Source organism: Cupressus sempervirens, chromosome 7, assembly GCF_028749045.1.
Source record: "Cupressus sempervirens isolate cs-2001-9-10 chromosome 7, ASM2874904v1, whole genome shotgun sequence".
Classification (NCBI taxonomy): Eukaryota; Viridiplantae; Streptophyta; class Pinopsida; order Cupressales; family Cupressaceae; genus Cupressus; species Cupressus sempervirens.
In genome coordinates, this window is record NC_143124.1 from 712,061,689 (window position 1) to 712,086,171 (window position 24,483).

Here is a 24,483-nt window from a genome sequence, read left to right on the forward strand (position 1 = left end):
TCTTTCCACTTAGAAGCAAGGGCTTGCTCTTTGTGCCAAATGGATAATTCGTGCCATTACTAGAGATAAAGTTTGGAAAATTTTGGTTCTGCATTGCATTTCTTTTGGGTTTCTTGTTAACGGGCTTGCATGGAAGGGGATTGGCTTTCAAACCCTTCTTATCATGCAAGAACTTGTGCGCATACAGGGCTTTTTTGTTATCAAGAGCATCTGGAAAGCTTGGGAAGCCGTCAAGCCTTGGCTTCGCTAGTTTGGTGATGGGTTTTAGGACAGACTCTCTTTGAATCAACAAAACATTTGGTGGTCTCCTTTGTTTGCCACCCAGGGTGTCCCTCTGGCCAAGACTCAAGGTGCTTGTGCTCTGCGTTTTTTTAAACGTGGCATCAAGACCCCTAAGGACTTCTTTTCTAGGGTCACTATGAGCGTCAAATCCTAGGAAGATATGCAAGTCCAGTTACGTCTTGCTCGCTTAGATCGACAAACTTTTGATTTGTCGGTTGCTGCAATTCCAACTCATTTACTTCATAAGGTGGGTATTTTGTTTGTTCGTCCTTGGTGGACTGATTAGAAGTGGTATCTTGCCACTACCTTCACCAGCTATAAGCCCAACTTGGGGTATCGATGGCTTTCTCCTCATCTGCTAATGGTGTGTACCCTTAACCAACATTGGCATTTGTAGGCTTCTCTTTCTCAATGGAGAAAGCATTTTGACACTATTTGAAATGCCATTATGGAGTCCAAGATTGTCCACTTTGCTTGGTGTCTGGTTTTTCAAGGTCTTCCCATTGGGCCTCGACTCAAGCATATTGGGGTTCCGGATCCCCAGTGTCCTTTCTATGGGTAACCATAGATATTTTTGCATATTTTTTGGTTCTATAGACATGCTCAACAATATTGGCATTGGATTCATGATTTTTTTAAGCCCTTTCAACCAGAACCCTTTTCCTGGCATATGGTTATTTTGGGTGACTCCCCCAGGTTTCCTAAGAAGTTTACCTAGATCTGGCATACCTTTAGGATGGAGATTGTGTTTACTTTATGGAAAGATCAGAATGTTGTTATTTTCACTCACAATTTTCTTGACATAAATGTCACTATGTACACTAAAGCATGCATTTGTAATAATGTAATGATGCAGATTCAAGTACAAGCCAACAAGGTGGCTCTGGAGGTGGCCCACCTCCATTAGCTACTCAATCATTGGGGTAATGCTCCCTGTACGGTTGCCAGAGTGCCACTTGATGTCTTGGTTGATGCTACTCTACACAAGGGCTACTGGGGGCACAACTCTTCTGGCCGCCACTCACACACACCACACTCGCAGGCTTCTCGTTGTATCACCTAGTTTAGTAGTGTAACATGAATACTAGCTATTAAGAAAAGTATTAATAATACTAAAATGAGTAAACACTTAAGATATGATTGATTTGTTAGCACCACAAATGGAGGCAAACCAAGAATGGTAAGCTCCAAATGGTATAACACAATGATACAATAGATTTGTCCCCAAATTAAGGTATGTGTGCTCACAAGTTATGTTCAAGCTTAGATGGATGGATGGAGTGAATGAGGCAAGGTTTCAACAATGGATTCATGGAGTGATTTCAGCATAATGATGGTATTTTGGTAGTTTTTAGGCTCTCAAAATAACATTATAACTTTGCATGAAAGGTAGATGATTTTGTGAAGGGAGGAGGTTCAATTTATAGGCCAAGGGTTGGAGAAATGGAGGGCCAAGATGTCAAAATGATGAGATGGTGAGGGAGGGTTAGGATGCACTCAAAAGGGAGCACAAGGATTGTGCTAGTTTAGCACCAAAGGGGAGGTGACACTTGTCACAAGGAGGATGAGTGTGAGAGGATAGGATAAGGGTTGGTCAAAGGCTTGATGAAGGTGGTTGAGTATGTAAGAGTCATGAGTGAGGATGGGAGAGGTGTAAGAGTCATAAATGTTGGAGGGTGAGGGCGAGGATGAGATTGTTGACTTTGGTTTGGGTTAGCAAGTCTTAACCCATGTTTATGATTGTGCATATGATTAGAAGAGGATTTAGGATTAACTTAGAAGGGGGGTTAGGGGGTAAGTGATTTAGCTTTGATGGGATGGGTTAGTTAGGAGGCTAAGTGAGGTTAGTATGGGTGAATGGGTTGGATTAGCGGTTAGGATAGGGTTTAGGGAGGCTCTTAGGATTTTAGATATTTTATTAAATGTTTTATTCAATAAAATGGGAGTATGGAATTAAATTGAATAGATTTGATGATTTATCCAATTTAATAGAGGAATAGGGATTTAATTGATAAATTGATTTTGGGTGATCATTTGATTTTATCAATTGGACTATAGTTAATTAAATAAATAAATTAACTAGGGGATGACGATTAATTAATTAAATAGTAAATATTTAATCAATAATGTCCTAAGAGATGACTAAATATGATTACCTATCGATGTAATCAAATTTAGGTGTCTACACCGTTATCGCTCTCCCAGTGGTGGCGATGGTGGTTGGCGTTGCCACTCAGTTTTTCACCTTGAGGTGACACAGGGTGGTCCTCGGGCTTGGTGGCTCCCCCTCTTGGTGCTTGACGTACTGTACTTGGTAAATGGTCCATTCGCCTAGAGTTGGGTATCCCGCCCTCGTGGATTGATAACAAGGATGAAGCCCAAGCCCCCAATGATGTTGCTAATGGTTGGATTGTTCCCAACCCACTTGCCAATCCCTAGGATGACTGGGGATTTCATGATCGGGATGAACCATCACCCTCGGCTGGCACTGCTTTGGCAGCCTGAGGGTTGTTTCTTATAGTTTTTTTGATGAATAGTTGTTGATTCCAGCTGTGACCGTGTGAACTTTCGTTGGGTGATCTTGTATCCCCCGACCCCTTTTTTGTGAATTGTAATTAAGTATATTATTTATTAATAGAAAATGACTATTCATCAAAAATAAATAGATTCCAAACTTTATGATCTTAGATTTTTTTTTGACTCTCAAAATTAATAAATAAGGAAAACTTTGAACATAAGTTCGGAACTAAAAATTCTCCATCTCAAACTATCCAACCTCCCCTAAATTGATATATCATAGCCATTACTCATCTATATGAACTCCACAAATTCTAGGTGTTATTGCAATACTATAAAAATATTAGAGATGAACTGCATGAAATCTGTCATTCCACTATATGCGATATTTTACTTCTTCATTGTTTTTGCAAACCCCTACGGAAATTGTTCCAAGAATCCTTTAAGATTCTCATGCTTTGAAATTTCCTCTGATCTTGTTTCATCAATCCAATGAGCTCGTCCTAATTGATGGCCTCTTTTCTAGTTGTGAGGGCAAATTCCAAGTCCATTTTATTGAAGTATGCATATGCAAGCATTTTTGCATGTCGCAGCTACGTCGGTATCAGTCGAGTGCTGAAGGACAGTGAAAATATTGGTGCTAAACCAGATGTCAGAGGATTAGAAGTATCACAAGCTGAACAATGTAGAGGGTTTTCCTCCTCTGGCATTGGGAACCTTTCCCTATGGCGGGGCAAAAAGAAAGCTATGAGTAGAGAAGGGCTACTTGTGGTTCAGGAGCTCAAGCGATTGAAAAATGACAATGAACGCATTCAAAAATTCATGAAAAGCCATGTTTCTAGACTTTTGAAGTCCGATCTTCTTTCCGTACTCGCAGAATTCCAACGCCAGGACGAGATTTTTCTAGCCCTTAAGGTCATTGTCTTATGATTTCTAAATTTGTCAGTTTTGTAGGTTTTTGTGCTTTATATATTGTTTCTGAATCATGCAATGATATTTTGGGTTTTGAAATTTGGAAGTGTGTATTGGCTTTGTCTTCAAATATTGCTTCTCTAGCTCATGTTCATTTTAGTAGTTACATCGAGTCTTTTGGTGAGGTTAAATTTAAACCCATTTAGGCACTATTGGATTTCATCTATTCCCAGGACGGAAGTGATTCCTCCTGCGATTTGGTGTAAACTTGTATCATCTAGGCACCGAAGGCATTGTATTCCCAACTGGACTACCGCAGCAGTCAAATTTGAACTCTGATTGCTGCAGCCTTGCCTGATCCTCACCAACTCAAATCAATAAGTGGTGGTGGGACACATAAGCCTAAGTTAATTCTGTTTGGGGAATTTTAACTGTGCGAGCAGGTCTGCTTTTTGTGAGTTTTAGATGCTGTATCTATAATCGATGGGTTACTAGCTGATAGATTTACTCGTCTTAAGATTCGATTACTGTTTATAGCAGTCTTCATGTCGTATAATCATCAATTTGGGCTGTATTTTGCTTGAGTGTACTTGTAACGTTACTTCCTCGAACTACTTCGATCGTAATTCTCCATTCATTACCTTGTAATTGTGCATAGTTTATTTCTTCTATACGCTGATCTGCTGCAATTTTTCTGGTTTATGCTAATAGCGGAAATATTCTAGGTGTTACTCTAATGGAGAAACTAATGGACGAGGAAATCAATTGTTGATCTTTTTGCCAATTTGAGATGTCTTGTAGTTTTTGTTGAAAAGGTGCTATTGTTGTCCTTCCAGGCTCAATATTGTTGCACGTAGGTATTCTTCTACCTATTGTGCCTATGCTGACATCACTGCCGAATTTGAACTTGTTTTCTATTTTAAAAGTTAGGTTAAGGATATATACATTCCCTGTATTGCTTCAATGGCTGGATGCAAATTGCGTGTCTGCAAGTTATCTTTTATTTTTTTAGTCATAGAAGACACACCTTTTACTGATAGTTCTACTGAGCGTTGCTATAACAATGCTGACTTACCCTCTCAACTGGTCATCATTTAATCTGAATTTCTGGAGTAACTTTGTAGCCTGAAATGAGATTTTGAAGGGTATTAAGTTGGATTGATTGGAATCTCCGAACCTGGATTGAGCAACCCTACCCTCATCATACCAGATTGAAATTGATGTCAGATATTTCACTCCGATTCTGTCTGCAGGACTTGAATTGACACCTTTATTGGCAATGTACAGCGTGACATAGTTAATTTCAGAGCTCATTGTAATCATATTGTACTTGAATAATTCACAAATGCTTCTTTCAGCCCTTGCTTGATTTGAGCTTGTAGTTGTGACTTTTTGGCATGAAATGTGTTCCAATTGTTCGGATGTGAAGTCTGATGTTATTTATTAGACGTTTTGAAGCTTCAAACATTTCATCTCCACTGAAAAGAATTTTGAATGCTTCATATTTATCTAAGTTACCAGTTCGGGCTTGGGCTCGGGCTTAATGATTCAGTTTGCAGAATTGATCAAATTGTTCTTTGGAGGTTGGGCTTCATTTTGGGTTTGTCAATAAAACTATATATAAATTATAAATATATATATTTTTGCATTAGTAATTAAGTTTAAAATAAACCAGCATATTAATAGTCAAATATTAGTCAAAATCGAATGTCATGATATATATTGAACTTATGGTAATTGGGAGATGCGTCTTCACACCCTAAGACAAGTCTCCGAGACACAAACACATCTCCAACTTTGGAGTCATACCTAGAAACGTCCCAATGCACAGGGTTGTTTGGGCAACCGTCTCCTATCATCTTTGAAGTCTCCCTCTCAGAAATTGATGTTTCTCACTAGAAAACTTAGGAAGGCAATTAAATAATATAAGCCTGTGTAATGTTCAATGCTGATATAATTGGATGGTTCAAATTTATGCGAAGTTATAGCAATCGGATCTATTAACAACATCAATGGTCTAAGAGAAATTGCGTTTACTATTTATTTTTCTTGCACGAATGATTTATTATTCTTGTTTTGAAACTTCTATATCTTGATATTTTATTCGAAATTATTAAATTATATTAAAACAAATTGTTGTCTCCAAGTATCCCCATCTCCTATTTTTGGAAATTAGCCATATCGATATCAATCTCTGGCGTCTCCAAGTACCTCTGTCTCCTGCTGATTATGATTAAAATTTTAAGTTACATACTAATAATGTCAATTGTCAACAATTAGCCATAATTGATCAAATATCATATAGGTCACCAAAAATATCATCACCATTGTTCATTTTAGATGATCCATATTATGGTAAATTAGAACCACAAATAGTGTGATTGACACTACCATTGGCATTTGCACTTACACTCTCATACTCACTAGGTGGCTTATGGTCATCATCAACATCAAGTCCAGCAAATTGGGTTGTTGACGGATCCAAGTCAGTAGACTCTTACTTAAAATACTTTCTTGTCAAACCTTCTTTGCAGTCACTTTGTTTATGTGTTAGGTGTTGCAAGTTTGGGCCCACAAGCACCAAACCCTCTACCTTTTTGAGTGTAGTCTATTGAATGCATAAACACCAAGCCTTGGAATAAAAAAAGTGAAAAAGAGTGAAAAAACCTAAAAAATGACCAAACATGACAATTTGATGCAAAGTTTGGCCTAGGTTCGTCCAGGCTGAACCCGCAGACTATGGGCTGGATTCGGTTTGAACCCACAACGGATTGGACTTGGACCTCAAATCAGGTTCAAATTGGCCTAAAACTTGGGGCTTTTCCTAGGCAAAGCAAACTAGAAGCTCTCTTTTCCAGGGATGTAGCCATTTGGTGAACCAAGTAAATTCCTTGCTTGTCTGTGTCATTTTATGTCTGTTTACATCGCTGCAAGTATTGGTGTTCATTTATCTAGCTTATAAGATAACCAAAGAGAATTGGGAAAGTTGCTTGTAAAGAAGGCGAAATGGGAAGACAGACAAGTGGAGAATTGAGCAATTCTCAAGACAATTTCAGAATGTGAGAGTTGCAGCTTGAAGCTATTTCAAACCTAGAGAAACCTTTTAACATGTCGGAAGGAAAATCTAAAAATTGAATTGTAATGTCCAATGAGGACTAAGATGAATTGGAACGAAAGGTAGTGGCTACTGTTAATGTTTTGCCTAGAAATAAAGATAAATGACGATAAACAAAATAAAGAACACTAAGACAGAGAAAGACACAACAAGTCATCCTAGGAAAACCCTCCCCAACTTGAGGGAAAAATCCAGCCACACCAAAAATACATATTTTTATATTAAATAATAGAGGTCTGAGTACAATGCTTCTAACTGAATACAACATTCATGACACAAAGAAATCATATATGTCTCGAATTGAGAGACTCTTCATATCATAATCGAAAGACTCTTCATTTCCTAAATGTGAGTCTCTTTGCATGTTGCATGTCTTTTCATATCCCAAACATGTGTCTCTTTGCATATCACATTTCTCTTCATAAAAAGAGTAGCAAACAAATTTTAAGAAACCACGACATATCATCTCAAGTAGGTATTCTCTCTCACATCTATAAAACTTCAACACTCCCTCTTAGCAAGAGAGAGAATATTCATATATCTTGCCATCTCTAACATGACAATTATACAAAGCTGTAACAAATTCTCATAACAGATTTTCTCAACATAAAATTGTCATTTCAGCATGACATTCACCATGGCTACTCCGAGAGGGTGAAATAAAAGAAGGCTAAGTCATGGAGTCACATGACTTCCACCATGGCTGCTTCCAGAGGGTGAACCCACCATAGCTACTCCTAGAGGGTAGAGCAAGGAATTTCACCTCGAATTTCTCTTGCAGAGAATAACTTATTAACAAGGGATCGCACCTCGAACTTCTCCCTCTCAGAGGAGAACTCATGAACAAAGGATTACATGTCAAACTTCCCCTTTATAGAGTTTGTTGATCCTCTGCAAAGGACTTGGCACCCTTCATCTTCCACACAAGTTCCCTCTGAATCTTAATGAACCTAAAGAAGTCCTTCCTTTTGAACTCATCAAGTTTTCCCTTTATGTAATGAATATTTACAGTCTCAACTTCATCTCCAGTGCGATATCCCTTTGATAGGTTGCCTTAAATTCTTGGATTCAACTCCCTATGCATCCAATCTCTCATTATCCTTATGCTTCCCAATCCATCCTAGAAGCATTTTAGAGAGATTAGTAAATACTAGAAGTATACATGATTCACTATTCTCTATGTTATTGCATGAAATAACTTCATAAAATCCATGATAAATATTCTTAGGTATGTTAGCATGAATGCTGATGTTATTCCTTTGGGGGAGTATCCTAAGCATTGGAGAACATGTAGCATGATTGACATGTTGCATTCATGACTGTGTTTGTCATTGATGACAACATAGTATGGTTTCTGTGAAGACTAACTGAGTAGCAAACAGAGATCGTGGTCGTATGGATAGAGTTTTGATGTCATGGTGATGCACGGTTAAGGGCATGTTCCACACTATGTCCTAATGATGAGGTTAAGTGTGTGTAACATAAGTTGAAGAAATACAAAAGATATACATGATTTATAGAGAGCAGTGCAGAGACATAGTACATGATAAGCATTTTTTGATGATTGGATTGTATCTCCTAATAGAGATATAATCAGGGTACGTGAAGTCATACATTGATAGAGGACAGTCTGATGATGATGTCAGCGAGTGCACAAGTCTTGAAGTCGCAAGTGTGAGAAGTGGTATAGATTGTGAGCCGACAGTGCGATGTGATTGTGAAATAATTAATTATCTTATTGTGGTCCTATTATAATTAATTAGGAAAGCCTCAAGGCCGACTCAAGGAATTGTTTTGAGGACTTGGTATAAGGAAAGTATTTTCCTTGATTGTAAAGGTAGAAGTTGAAGTGTGTGAGATGCGAAGTAATTGAGAAAGTGCAAACAAGAGCAGAGTGTTTGGCAAATGCAAGTAAGCGATCCAAGGAATTATTGGATGCAAAGTTTGTGATCTAGTATCGAGATCAGAAGAAGCAGAAGTTCGGTTGATAGGATAGAGGAAGAGAAAGAAGTACACTTCAATTCTATTATTTTGCAAGGAATAATACAAAGATCATTTCGACAGTGGGTTCATTGGTCTTGCCCTTGAAGTTGTTTGGACAGTGGGTCTATCTGCCTTCCACAACTCCTAATAGGGATTCAAAGTCTCCTAATAGTGACTAATATGTACTGAATGTTTTAATAGACTCCTAATAGGTTCTATCCTCTAACAAGGAATATTTATATTAGTACATTATCTTGTGGGTACCATCCCTACTGGGGTTTTCCCTCTGATCAAGGGTTTCCTTAGTTAACATATCTGGTGTTATTGTGCATGAATATCTTGTTGTGGCTTTTGATTATATTGCTCATATGGTTAAGATTTAATAAGGTTGATAATTGTGATAATTATTATATAACTAATTCATCCCACCCCTCTCAGTTATATTGGTGGACTATATATTCTAACATATTTACAGTCTCAACTTCATCTCCAGTGCATTATCCCTTTGATAGGTTGCCTTAAATTCTCAGAATTCAACTCCCTATGCATGCAATCTCTCATTATCCTTATGCTTCCCGATCCGTCCTAGAAGCATTTTAGAGAGATTAGTAAATACTAGAAGCATACATGATTCACTATTCTCTATGTTATTGCATGAAATAAATTCATAAAATCCATGATAAATATTCTTAGGTATAATTATAAAATACTTATCTCTTTATTGTAGTCAAAGAATAACACCCTCCAGGTGATACTCAAACCCCTTGAGTACTAGAGCCTTCAATTGAGTCCCCTGAGCCTTTAGCTCCATTGTGAATGCCACAAAAATGATCCACGGTATTGATGAAGAAGCCAAAATCTTCATTCAATAAATCTCTACACACACTGTGTAACTGTGCATGCACACAATGTTGCATCAAATACCACTCATAAAAAACCAAACCAACCATGTGCTTCCAACAATCTCTCTACCATACACACAAATAGGCTGGTCTATAGAGACACACATATAGGCTGCTCTCCAAACAATCACTAACCGATAATCACACACCTCCATCAGAAAATAAAAAAGAATTTGTTTTTCTTTGTCGAGCCTTAGACAAAGAGAACTCCCAAACACAGAAGGAAGAAGCAATCACATACAAGATTTTCATGGTTACAATAATACAAACAGCCATAGAATGCCAATAGTTGATCATGCCTCTTTGTATGTGCTCTTAATACCAACAAAGAAACTTCATCAAAGAAGGCCAAATAAATAAAGATACAACACTAACCGCCGTCGACAGTGAAAGAAAGAAAGATACAGAGATGCCATTGCACAACCATAGTGCTCACAGAGAGCAAAACACAAATAGTTTGAGCATGACAAAATACAACAAGACCATGATAAAGGTTAATGGTAGAAGGTCTTTGATGGACAATGGAAAGCTGCAGCTCGAATAAAATACAATTTCAAACTGAAACTCTGACCGAACACAACAAGAGATAAATGCAAAGACTCGAACATAATGGTGCAAAGAATATCTTGATTGCCAAAGAAGTAACCCACAAACAGGATGAATAAACAAGAACAAGAAATAATAACCCAGCTTGATTATTACAGTCCAACAAAGTAAAAGAATCTCAGAGAACTCTAGGCAATCATTTCAAGTAAATATGATCTCTATTGAAGCTACAATTTCAACACATACAGATTGCCTACAAAATACTCATTGAAATTTGCAACAGACACAAACTAATGAACAAGAGGAACTCCCTTATTTTTGTTATCTAACCTGGCTCTAATACAATGTTAATGTTTTGCCCAGAAATAAAGATTAATACCAACGAACAAAACAAAGAACACTAAGAAACAGAAAGACACTGCAATATATCCTAGGAAAACCCTCCAACTTGAGGGGAAAAGCCCAGCCACACCAAAAATGCATCTCTTTTATTAAATAACAAAAGTCTGAGTACAATGCTTCTAACCGAATACAACACTCATCACACAAAGAAATCATATATATCTTGAATTGAGAGAGTCTTCATATCATAACCAAAAGTATCTTCATTTTCTAAACGCGAGTCTCTTCATATTTCCAAATGCACATCCCTTTGCATGTTGCATGTCTTTTCATATTTCCAAACATGTGTCTCCTTCCATATCGCATGTCTCTTCATATAAAGAATAGCAGATGAATCTCAAGAAACCATGACATATCATTTCAGGTAGATATTCTCTCTCACAACTATAAATCCTCAACAACCACTATTATTCTCTCTTTATCCAACAATGTCTCAATAGAAAAGACAGTGAAAGGATTATAAGATTGTCTATTAGGCTTGTATGAGATGGCTTCTGCATCTAACAAGGTATTTTTGATGAAAAACTGTACAATTAAAAAATGTCAATAACTGATAACAACAATAGCAATATGTACCTAAATTATGAGAGCAATACTATAACAATATAATAAATTTCAATAAAGCATTGTAACGGTAGTCTCAAACGTGTATCCAGAAGTCTGAAACATCAAAATACTTCAGTATGCAAAATTATTTGGCTATCATTATCCAGGCTCAAAATCATCTGAGTCACTTCCCCCCTTTGGAAGAAGTGGATCATCCAATGGTAGCCTCTATGGTTAGTGCCAAATAGTAACATTTTCAAAGCAAATTAAGTACAATCATACAAAGAAATGTAATAGTGCATCTTTTTAATTTCAAAACTCAAGAATAAAAATATTCAATCATAGTATTTAGACTTGGACTTGGTGTGACTTGGAAAATCAGACAGATGTAACTTCTAATTGTGTTTTTTGTTGACTATATCTGATTCTCATAAATTTGAAATCGTTTGATTCTCATACATTTGAAATTTGAATATTTTGTTTTGATTCTCATATGAAGGTATAGAAGCTAACAGAATAAAAGAAAACAAAATGTTTTTTGTTTTCCTATGCTAGGAAACCTCCCTTGCTGTTTGGGAACAGTTAGCTGTCCCCTAGATGTCCCTAAGCTGTTTCAGGGAAGGCTTGCCATCCCCAAACAGCAGGGGACGCTTCTTGGCATTCCAGAGGGTTGGGCAGGAGTTGGGGACGATAGTGTGATGACTCCTCGGTGTCCCCCCACCCCCAAACCGGCTAGGGGATTGGGACACCAAGTTTTGGGGCAAGGGACACATCCCCGTGTATCCTTGGCCACAAATGTTAGATATTTTCAACCCCCCATGTTGCCTTTGACACATTCTTAGGTGCATGTAGACATGTGATATCTTGCATCTAGCTCTTATTGAAATTACCAAACTTAACTAATTTAGATAAATACTTTTGTTCAGTGTAAGATTGCTCTAATACCCTTGGAAGCTCTTGCATCAGTTGGACAAAAGTGAGAGCTACAGTAGAAATCGCAGATGGCTCAACAGAGCTTTGGCATAGAAGGCTTGGGAGCAAGAAGGGTCTTGAAATCTTGCACAGGAAGAATCAGCTTCTAGAAAGTGGTAGATATGGAGTTATGCAAGCATGTATGAAAAATAGAACCAAGAACACAAGAAGTCAAAGACGATTAGAGCTAGTGCATTTGGATGTCTTTGATCATGTATATGTAACATCTATTGGCAGGTCTACTTATTTTGTTACTTTTTTGGATGACTACACTAGGAAAGTCTGGGTTTACATCATCAAAAAGAAGTTTTCAGAATGTTCAAAACTTTCATGGCACTTGTAGAAAACCAAACTGGTAGTAACGTCAAGTGTTTGAAAACTTACAATGGGGGGTCAGGTATTGTTTGAAAGAACTCAAATTAGTGCAGAAAATGACATTTAGAGCATCAAGATTGTTCCTCTTACACCACAAGAGAATGGTGCAGTAGAAAGGTTAAACAAAACCATTTTCAAAAGAGCTTGTAGCTTGCTCTCAAATTTTGAACTAGGGAAACAGTTTTGGTTTGAGGTTATAAATATAGTGGTTTGCCTGATCAGTAGAGGACCATCCAATTTTTTTAATGTTTTGAAGTTCTAGAAGAGAAGTAATTGGGTAAGAGTATTTGTTATGATCATCCACGATGTCCGGTAAGAAAAAATAATGGAGCTTGATATGAAGTCTAAAGGTGTGTCTTCATTGGTATGGAGACAAAAAAATATGGTTATAGGTTATGGATCCAATTGCCAAGCACGTAACAGGAAGCGGAATTTGATCTTTAATGAAAAGGTAATGGAAATGTACAAGAACAAGGCATAACAAGCTAAGGAGCATGCTTCATTAGAAGACATAACAAATGGGAACAATTTATTTGAACATTTGGAGTTTGTAAATCAACCATAGGTGCAAGTTGATCCACAGATACACAAGTTCAGCCCCCAACTTTCCATGATAATGAAGAGCGGTATCTATCTATAGGTACTTTTGACGATGGTTCTCTTTAGGAATTGATTTCTCAGGTTAGAAGATCTACTAGAGAGCATAAGCTTTCAACAAGGTACAAAGATTTCGGTGAACTTTTACTACTTTCTGATAAATCTGAACATGCTACGTTTGAAGTATGTGTTGGAAATGATAGAAAATAGTGGATGGACACCATAAGAAATGACATGGGATCTTTGCAAGCCAATCACACATGGGATCTAGTTCCTCTTCCACCCAATAGGAAGCAGCAGAGAACAAATGGGTATTTAGATTGAAGGAAGGAGTTGGGAAAAATTGATATAGGGCCAGATTGCTGGTCAAAGGTTATCCTCAGCAGAAGGCGTCATGTCCTGACCTCAACGTAAGGAATTGCAATCTTCTATGAGGATAGACCACGATCATAAACAAGGGAATTAAGAATGAGCTAACTTGCTATAATAAAACGTGATTAAGGAACATAGTGTCAGTTATGAAAAGGAAGATGATTTGAAAAGAGGTGTCCTTTTTGTGAAAGCAGCCACTTTCCAAAGGGGCTCTTCTCTTCAAGAAATCACCAAGATATATGAGAGAATTCCAAAGCAGTAAAGACATCAAATCAGTCAGCAAGCAAGTACAATCACAATGAAGAAAATCAATCAGGAAGGTCAAACTATCAGTAGATAATATAAGAAGCATTCAAAACAAAAAGCAAATAATTAATAAATCTAAGATTGAATTTATAGAGTCTATCGGAATATACAGCAAACATTTCTACGGTAGTTAATAAGTAGATCAGGCAGTCTGATATTCTGTCCTTTTCAGCACTCTATAATCTTACAACCACTTGTGGTATATATATTTATTTCTTATGGATAAATAGATAAAGATTATCTCTCTTATATATATATATATTGGTATGATAGAATATTAAATATGCATGATGATGAAACTGTCTGAAATTTAGCTTGTATGAAGGATCAGTGATATAAGAGGGGAGGTATAAGATGGTTATCCATGTAGGCCACCCTAGAGATGACCATATTACTAGATCTTGGGGGCAAGAGAGCTCTGGTATCAACCCTCTCTAAGGCTTAGAAGAACAACCTAGAAACCCCGTTTACAATCTCCTTTCCGACTGTACAATGATGGCTCCTGTTTTTAGGGGGATGAGGCATAGATAAGGAAAGTGGGTACAAGAAACACACTAAGCTGGCCACTCCAGTGGATGTCCCTATTGACTGCCCATTGAGGCCAAGATGGTTCCACTCTGCTCTTGGGATTTGTGTGGATAATCCTTTGAGTGAACCTATCATGTTTTTTGCTCCAATTTCTCATGTGTTTGTATAAAATAATAGATATGATATGAATGCAACGAGTTCTTGTCTAACCCTACTAATTGCAAGTATGTGTGTGTGTTTCTTGTGTTATTATTGCTGGATAGAATTCTAGGATCACATATTTTAAAGAGATAGTTTACTTGGTAAGATGCAACTCTTAACCCTAATTTTGTTGCAACTGTGATTCTAGGGCAAATTTGGAAAGGAACATTACATAAGGGTATTGACTTAACATATTTTTTTCACAAGTTGTAAAATTGACCTCTATTAGAACACTATTGGATTTATTAGCAGTCAATGATCTATAATTGGAGTAGCTTGATGTCAAGACAACTTTTTTCTACATGGTGACTTGGAGGAAGAGTTGCATATGAAGTAACCAGAAAGCTTTGAGGAAAAAGGTATAGAGGCTTTAGTTTGTAGATTGAATTGAAGTTTGTATGGGTTGAAACAAGTACCAAGGCCATGGTATTTAAGATATCGTCCTTTTATGATTGAGCAAAATCTCTCTAGAAGTGAATATGATCTGAAAGCTTTGAGGAAAAAGGTAAAGAGGCTTTAATTTGGAGATTGAATTGAAGTTTGCATGATATTTAATATTTGATTCTTTTATGAATGAGCAAAATTTCTCTAGAAGTGTATATGACCTTTGTATTTATTCTAAGACTTTAGATAATGGTGAATTTATATTGTTGGCATTGTACGTTAATGATGTGCTAGTTACAGGAACTAGCACGGCAACGATAAACAAGTTAAAACAAAAATTGGATAAGAAATTTTCAATGGAGGATTTAGATGCTGCAAAACCAATCTTGGAATGCCAATTATCAGAGATGGGAAGAAAAGGTAATTAAAAGTATTGCAGGAGAAATATATTGAAAAGGCATTGAATAGATTTAGCACGAAGAATGCCAAGGAACTGAGCACACTTCTGGTAAATCATTTCAATTTTATCTTCTAAGATGTGTCCTAAGACACTTGAAGAAAAAGAATACATGGCAAGAGTGCCTTACTCATTCGCAATTGGGAGCTTTACGTAGGCAATGGTCTACGGAAGATCAGACATCTCCCAAGTAGTGGAATTGGTCAATAGATATGAGAAATTCAGGAAAGAATCACCAGCATGTGTTAAAATAAATTTTGAGATATCTGAAGGGTGTCACATTAAATCATGTATCTAGGTACAGAGGAGCAGATGCACAATTGCAAGAGCAGCGGTCAGCTGGATTTCTAGGTTGTTGTAGGTGTTGGTTCTTTCCATTATTGAAGCTGAGTATATTGCAGCTCTGGAAGGAGCTAAGGAGATGTGGTTTGCAGCAGCCATTATTTGAATTAGGTAGTAAACAAAGAGACTTTGCATTGTATAATGACAGAAAAACTGCAATACATTTGGCATAAAATGTATATTTTCATTCATGAACAAAGATCATAGAGCTTCAATATAACTTTATTCAAAGTGTCCTTGAATAGGGTAAGCTGAAGTTGGAGAAGATACATACTGGCTTGAATCTTGCAGATGCAATTATTTAAGGTTGTTTCAGAAGAGAAGCTGGAGGTCTGCAGAGATTATCTTGGATTGGTAAAAATGTGACCATTAAGCCATGGAAAGCAGGTGACATCTCCGAGTATTGTTATTTATGGCATGGTTTTGGACTTCAAGCGGGAGATTCTTTGGATGTGAAATCCGATGTTCTATTTTAGAAGTTTCAGCTGGAGCATTTTATCTCTGATGAAAAGGATTTTGGATACTACATATTCATTAAAACAGAGTTTTCAAACTTGCTGCGAGTTGGGCAAGTTGGCGAGCTGTGTGAACCCAGCTGAGTTATGTCAACTTGGCACTTGCCGAGTTTTGAGGCATGAGTCGCCGAGTTGGCATATCTTGCCCAGCTCGCCGAGTTCAAGTGTGCATAAGTTGACTGGGTCTGAGCATACACATGCAAGTTTTCTCTGCAATTCAACACTTGGCTCAAGGGGTAGGAGGATTTATACAAATGTAACATTTAAGTAATACTACTGTCAGGATGTTTGAGATAGGTTTCAACTTCATAGGAGTTAAGATGCAAAATCTAGATTTTGGGGCATTCCAAAAAATTCTAGACTCGGCCAAAGTCCGATATTCAACATGCCTTCAGCACTCTAACCCCCCATAACATATCCTTGCTTTCTAGGGTCAAACTGAAGCTAGAACAAGGATTGTCTAAAGGTTTTAAGTTTTTAACTCATTGCATCCGAAATCCCTTTGGTTTTAATTCCATATTCTTGACAGACTTAGCTACAATTTACATTTTACGTATATGATGGATTTATTATTGACGTTCCTTGTTCATGTATATGATGACAAATTAGCTTCTATTTGATGATGCTATAGTGTCTTTAAGTTTTATACAATGAAGGTTGCATGTGACAAACATTAAATCGTTAGAAATCTCTAAATTTTAAGGGTTTTTTTCATTTTGCCAAGTCATAGCTGAGTCACGAGTTGAGTCGGCCTTGCTGAGTCCAAGCTGAGTCCAAGTTTGGGAACTATGCATTAAAATGAATCCTGCATAAATGTGTGATGGATGCTTGATCTAAGATTATATATCTCTCAGAGATACTGGTCTGTTTAGTACTTTAACTATTTAACACAATGATACTTGCTGTAGTAAATTAATAGAAGGAACAAATATTTTTCCTGTAGATGTAGCCATTCAGTGAACTGCATAAATTAAAATACCTTGTGTTTCTGTGCATGCTATTCTGTGTGTCTGTAGGTGCTACTGCAGGCATTGGGTGTTACTGTTCATTCATCTGTGTTATCTTGTAGCATTAATTGCTTTGCACAATTAAATTTTGGCCAATGAAATAAAGGGATCAGATGAAATTCCATTCCATTGACACATGCAAAAATGAAAAATAGATAATTCAGTGAAAATATATGATCCTTTCTTTTCATTGTGGAAAATCCTGTTTGCTTATTTACCTACTATTGCTTCTATTTTGTACCCTAGTAGAAAGGTGGCAAGTTTGCAGTGCTGCATAATGAATTGTTTCTGGACTGACTTGCTATGGTTAGAACTTGTGTCCCTAGAGCCCATAGCAAGTCAAAATGGCTCAGACGAGCTATTGCTTGATGAGGTGTAAAAATATTGTTTGAATTTTTTGTAATGTGCCGGACGAATCCACTTGAGCAGGCTGAAGGTTCCTGAATGGTCGTGCGGATGTGTAACAAGATGCAGGAGGTACGGTTACTAATTTGCTGGCCGTACATTAGAGATGGATCTCCGTACGGAGTTGCCAAGGAGGGCTGTTAACAGTTCGTACATGTGCTAGAAGGCCGCACGAAACAGATGTGCTAGCCGTACGGTATGAATTAAGGGGTCGTACGGTGGAAAGAAACCAACAGTCGTACCGTGGAAAGGTGTACAGTGGTAGACAGTACTAGAGTAATAATGATGTCGTACGGTAGTATCTAAAGGCTGAGTCCATACGGGGGAAAATGTTGCACGATTGGGAAGCCGTATGGTGGCTAAATGAAGTCGTATGGATATTGGAGAAGGCCGTACGAAGGGTTAAATGGAGAATTTGAAGGCTAGTGTTGTACAGAGAAGTGAAAGACAGTACGAACGGACGGATGGGTGTGCAGTGACGAAAACACAATGTTGCACAAAACATAGAATATTGATTAAATCTACAGAACAAGAGAGAGTCGAAAGTGAATAATGAGTACCAAAAGATAATACTCCGATTTGCTAGATCTGATCAAAATAACACATACACCAATGGAATAGGGTGAGAGTTGAGTCCCACCGAAACAGCACGAGCCAAATAGGGAAGATCTTTCACTTCCGAAATGGTGAACAATCTCGAACTCCAACTGGAATCCGTAGTACAGAGAAATATAATTCAAAAGCATACCTACAAACTTCCTACAAGTCGTGCTTAAATACCCTTCGGATAAACATCCCGAAGGTTTACAAAAATAGCCAACGGCCAACACCTACAGAACAATTAAATAAAAATGGGTCCAAGATATACTAAATCAGTCGGAACCCCTAAATATAAACATTAATAACTTGGGCCCACATTAATTAAAATTGGGAACATTACAAATCCTTGCCGCCCAAAAATTGCTTGTCCTCAAGCAATTCGCAACTCCAGGATCCCAAACCATGTGTTGACGCAGATAGCCATATCTGCTAGAAACTCCATGCTTCTTCAGGATCACATGAGTATGATTGAATTCAACTGAGGTTAGTAGACCACCATCAGGATTCTTATGCACCACTCTGATATAAACGTTATCATATCCTGAGTCACTGGGATCCCAAGGATGCCAATCATAACATATATCGATGCCATCATGTTCATCAATTTCTTCGTGTATGGTCATACACATAGATGTTGATGTTGGTACAAACCCAACAATTGTAGCTGTAGATAAAACCTTGGCGGCACACAGAACCCTGGTTGAAACCTTGACGATGGATAAAACCTCGGCAATGAGCAATGTCTCAATGATTGTAGCTGCACTGGCGGACACACAATGATGACATGGATGACCACGACGACGACGACGGGCACAAGCTCAACGACGGACACAGACAGACTAGGCGTCGATGATGGACAAGACAATGTCGGACACCATAGTGACGGACATGATGATGATGAACACCAACTTGATGGACACGATGGTGACGGACACGACGATGACGGACATGGACTCGGCGTCAGTGACGGACACGACGGTGACGAACACGGATTTGGCGTTGGTGACGGACACGACAGTGACGGACTCGGCGTCAGTGACACCAACTTGACGGACGCGACGGTGATGGACACCAACTTGACGAACACCAACTTGACAAACACGACGGTGATGGACACGATGATGAAGGACATGACAGTGACGGACATGGACTCGACGTCGGTGATAGACATGACGGTGACGAACACCAACTTGACGGACACCAACTTGCTGGACACACTGGTGACGGATACGACGGTGATGGACATACAACCTTGGTGACGGACATGATGATGGACATAGCTTCGGTGAAAGACACGGTTTTGACAACAACCTTGGTGACCGGCATAACTTGATCTGTACATGTCTTCACAAGATCCATGCAAGCAACTTCTTCAAGTTTTTGGTGTTCTCCCCTGGTTGGTGTAGAAGGAAGTTTTAGCAATTCCTCTTGGAGCAACCCTGTACTAATGTCTTCCTTCTGGTGTAATGCATCGTCCTTATTGCTGCCATCTATTTTCTCCCACTTGTGCAAATGAGATATTAGTTTTTCTTCACAATGCTCGAAAATATGACTGACCAATTTACATGCGGCTATAGAGGGGACACATTCAAGATTACGAACAACCCATAACATAGATGTGATGGGTTGGGATATTTCATCCATCTCCTCAATGCACAAAATCATAAGAGTCTCCATAGCAATTGGAATCTTAGTATCATGATCTTCCTTGATGGTGACCAAGAAGTGATGAAACATATCATGAACCAAATTTTGCAATTTGAGATCTAAGAGAAGATTACATACTTTGACATTTGCACAATTTTCCAATATTTTAGATCTCCTACCAAAAGGGTCACTACTGAAGTCATCAAGACTTTGAATGCTGTCAACTATCAATTGCAATATCTCTATCATGGTCTTATCATCATACGGTGCTTCAGGAGCCGAAATTCTCATGACCTCGTTGAGACATGTTGCAATTGCCAATCTTTTATCCTTTCATGGTGTCTCAAAAGCCTGGGTTGACTTAAGGCATCCTTAATCGGCGAGAGGATTCTCTGTATAAATCTTGAAGGTAATTTGTCCACCCGACACAAACATACTTCCAATATATCTAATGGAAGATCAACACCTTCGCTGAGTTCTTTGCCAATCCCTTGTAGTGTCTTCAACCACCACTCTCCGTTGTTGCTTGGTGCCATAGCGCTATCCCAATCCCAAAATCTCTCAATCATCCCAATAGGCTGGCAAGATCACTAGCTCTGATACCACTGTAATGTTCCGGATGACTCCACTTGAGCAGGCTAAAGGTTCCTGAATGGTCGTGCGGATGTGCAACAAGATGCAGGAGGTACGGTTACTAATTTGCTGGCCATACGTTAGAGATGGATCTCCCTACGGAGTTGCCAAGGAGGGCCGTTAACAGTTCGTACATGTGCTAGAAGGTCGTACGGAACAAATGTGTTAGCCGTATGATATGAATTATGGCCATACGGTTACTATAAGGGGTCGTACGGTGGAAAGAAACCAACAGTCATACCGTGGAAAGGTGTACAGTGGTAGATAGTACGAGAGTGATAATGATGTCGTATGGTGGTATTTGCAGGTTGAGTTCGTACGGGGGAAAATGTTGCACGATTGGGAAGCCGTACGGTGGCTAAATGAAGCCGTACGGATATTGGAGAAGGCCGTACGAAGGGTTAGATGGAGAATTTGAAGGCTAGTGTTGTACAGAGAAGTGAAAGACAGTATGGGTGGATGGATGGGTGTGCAGTTACGAAAACACAATGTTGCACAAAACAAAGAATATTGGTTAAATCTATAGAACAAGAGAGTCAAATGCAAATAATGAGTACCAGAAGATAATACTCCGATTTGCTAGATCCGATCAAAATAACACATACACCAACGGAATAGGGTGAGAGTTGAGTCCCACCGAAACCACATAAGCCAAATAGGGAAGATCTTTCACTTCCGAAATGGCAAACAATCCCGAACTCCAATAGGAATTCGCAGTACAGAGAAATATAATCCAAAAGCGTACCTACAAACTTCCTACAAGTCATGCTTAAATACCCTTCGGATAAACATCTCGAGGGTTTACAAATATAGCCAACGGCCAACACCTACGGAACAATTAAATAAAAATAGGTCCGAGATATACTAAATCAATCGGAACCCCTAAATACAAACATTAATAACTTGGGCCCACATTAATTAAAATTGGGAACATTACATTTTTTTCTTGAATATTTACAAATACAGCATACACGAGGAAAGGTGAATCTTCATAGCACATTTTTTGTGTGTTTTAGTCAATGACGATTCCAATATGAGTGAGTAATGTTTGGATTCTTCAATCTGTTGACATCTTTCCATTATCCGTTGCTCTTCTGTTTGTTCTGCACCTGTCATTTTTAAGACTCAATATTGTTCGTTGTCCATGGGGTTCTATGGGGCTATGGGCCTGTGTTTTATTACTTAGAAAGGTGGCAGTTGCTCTTCTATTTGTTCTGCACGTGTCATTTTTAAGACTTAATATTGTTCATTGTCCATGGGGTTCTATGGGTCTATGGGCCTGTGTTTTATTACTTAAAAAGGTGGCCAGTGTGCATTGGCACAAAAGGAATTTTGTTTTAGACTTCTGTGCAGAATACATGTTGCAATTCATTTATTTTCTGTATGCACCATAAAATGAACATGTTCAAGAGCACTCTTGGAACATCATATAACACTTAAATTTCTGTTAATGATGAGTAATTGATGTTTAATTATTTCAATGTTTTTGAATTCAACATGCTTTGAATAATGTCTGCTCAAACTATGTGCAATTTCTTTTTGCTTTTGTGTCTGTGGTTTTTAAGACTGCAATTCAGTGTCTATAGAGTTTATGGGACTATAGGCCTGTGGCTCTTATGCTTTATGTTTGATGTGTCACTGTACGAAAGAATCTATGGGGTCACATGGTGCAAGATATTATGAATTTCTTTATTGGCCTTATGGCTTAGATGCTGTAGAGATGATAAGTTCTTGTCTTATTCTTAACAGATCTACAATATTGTTCGCAAAGAAATTTGGTACAAACCAGACAAGCCATTCTATAGGGATATGCTTTTTACTTTAGCTAGAGATAAGAAGAGGGAGGAAGCAATGCAGGTCTGGCAAGACATGAAGAGGGAGGATATAGATTTAGATCAGCATACCTACGGAGATATTGTACGAGCATTTTTAGATAATGAATTACCCTCGGAGGCTATGAAAATATATGAAGAGATGAGGCAATCTCTTGATCCACCGCTGGAGTTACCTTATAGAGTAATTCTGAAGGGTCTTCTACCTTATCCTCTATTAAGAGACAATGTTAAACAAGATTTTCAAGAATTGTTTCCTGACATCCAAATAAATGATATTTCTGAAGAAATGTTTAACGAGTATTAAAGAGGCAAAATTAAACAAGATTTCAAAGAATTGTTCTTTGACTTAAAAATCTACGATCTTTTAAAACAAAATGTTATCTGATGAGTAAAAGGTACTTGTTTCCATTTTATTTTCTTATTTGGTCGCTATTACAAAAAATCTCAATTTATTTGAAGTAAATGTCCCATAAATATGGTGATAAATATTTGATCTTATATACAACATTATGAGTTGGATCAAATTTTGAGGAACATTTTTCCAGGTACAATCCTCTATTAAATTAGGGCTCTTAGTAATTCCAGGCGGTTTATCTGGAGATACAGGTTCTTGGCAAATTGACAATAAATCTGCCATTTTGCACTTTCAGAACATGCTCAAGTACGCTAATTTTTCCACGAAAATTAGACTGGCATTCATTCAATGCAAGTAATTTTTTTAGTTAGTCCCTCAAATTTCTAAATAATTGAGCTGATGTCAATAGAGTTTCTATTATATTCTTTAATGTTAAACATTAAATAAAAAAGCGTTTGATTGTACTATCTCGGTTTAAATGTCTTTTTTTTGGTTTAATTATCATTGCAATTTATACACTTGCAAAAAATTATTCATCAACCAATCACAATGAAATTCATTAGACTTAAACAAAAGAGAAGAAAATGTATTTTGAAAATTTCACCCTATCCGCGCACTATTTCTTTTAGATTCTTCACTTTCTTATTTCCTACTAATTAATTCGCCCATCCTCTTTTTGATTATATAACTCAACCCTAATATGATATGTGTGAAACAAGATGCTGCTTGGAAGAAAGCAACTACTAGAAGCTAACAACATGGTAGAAATGTCAAAGTAGAAAATTTGTAAATAAATGCATAAAGATTCACTTAACAATTTATTATATCAGTAGTTACTAGATTCAATTTTCATAAAACCTGCTAAATTTTTTCTGTACACAAAATTGGTTCATATCCTCCTCTATCCGTACATTTTTGCTCTTGATCGTAATTTTTCATTTTATTTTTGTGTTTGAGGGGAAGCTTGGACAATATGCCCGCAGATGAAACTCCATGAAACAGGTGGTCTATCCATTTGAATCAAGGCAATTACATTTCAATATAGTGGAAAGTCCTAAATGGCAAGTAATCATCGGAAGGAAAGGAAGAATGAAGATCAACTCTAGGCGGGGCAGGGTTTGGGGAGGTTTCATGGCAAAGTATGAACTTACCAATCAGATAGGGGATAGGGTTTGCGAGGTTTCACGACAAAGAATAGACACACCAACGTAGATAGAGGACAGAGTCGTGTTTGTTGGGTCGTATCATGAGATAGGAGCTCCACAATAGTATCGTGAGATAGGGGCTCCACTACCAATAGATTTGTCAGGTCAAGCCCTCCTCTTGCTACTTTTCTATTTTATTCTATATCAATGCATTACAAAATGTTAAAAAATCATTTATTCTATATCAATGCATTACAAAATGTTAAAAAATCAAATATGTTGCTAACTAAAACAAAAATGAATCAAGTATAAACCGCATCCAACACAACACACAAAATCGGTTTAAGCATAAACTACACTTGGGACTTCACACAATGGCGCTTAGTCCGTATGAGTTAGACACGAATCTAGCAATGCTCTGTCATGACCCAGATATAAATGGTTCTCATACTCTAACAAGCAATACACTTTCTTTCAACCAAGCATACTGGATGTTAAGTCCAATGTTGAACTTTCTATATCAAGAGGGCTGTAAGTAGTCTACAAACAAACAAGCAAACATGCATGTGACACCTTGACCTATGACCACCACAAAGATTTAG

General features: G+C 37.7%; 1 protein-coding gene across 1 annotated transcript; it reads left to right on the top strand.

Moving 5' to 3' along the window:
• Window positions 1-3,167: 3,167 nt before the first annotated feature.
• Window positions 3,168-22,802, top strand: LOC149549208 (pentatricopeptide repeat-containing protein At1g62350-like). The gene is made up of 2 exons (XM_089792626.1): window positions 3,168-3,714; window positions 22,296-22,802. Exons 1-2 carry the CDS (start codon window positions 3,310-3,312, stop codon window positions 22,683-22,685), a joined length of 795 nt encoding a protein of 264 aa, XP_089648752.1. The 5' UTR covers window positions 3,168-3,309; the 3' UTR covers window positions 22,686-22,802.
• The last annotated feature ends 1,681 nt before the right edge of the window (window positions 22,803-24,483 follow it).

What these genes read in the sequence shown, in the direction of transcription:
- LOC149549208 (XM_089792626.1), top strand. Translation starts at nt 3,310, where the DNA reads ATGGCCTCTTTTCTAGTTGTGAGGGCAAATTCCAAGTCCATTTTATTG. An exon ending in AGATTTTTCTAGCCCTTAAG is followed by an intron (nt 3,715 to 22,295) that starts GTCATTGTCTTA and finishes TATTCTTAACAG; the next exon opens with ATCTACAATATTGTTCGCAA.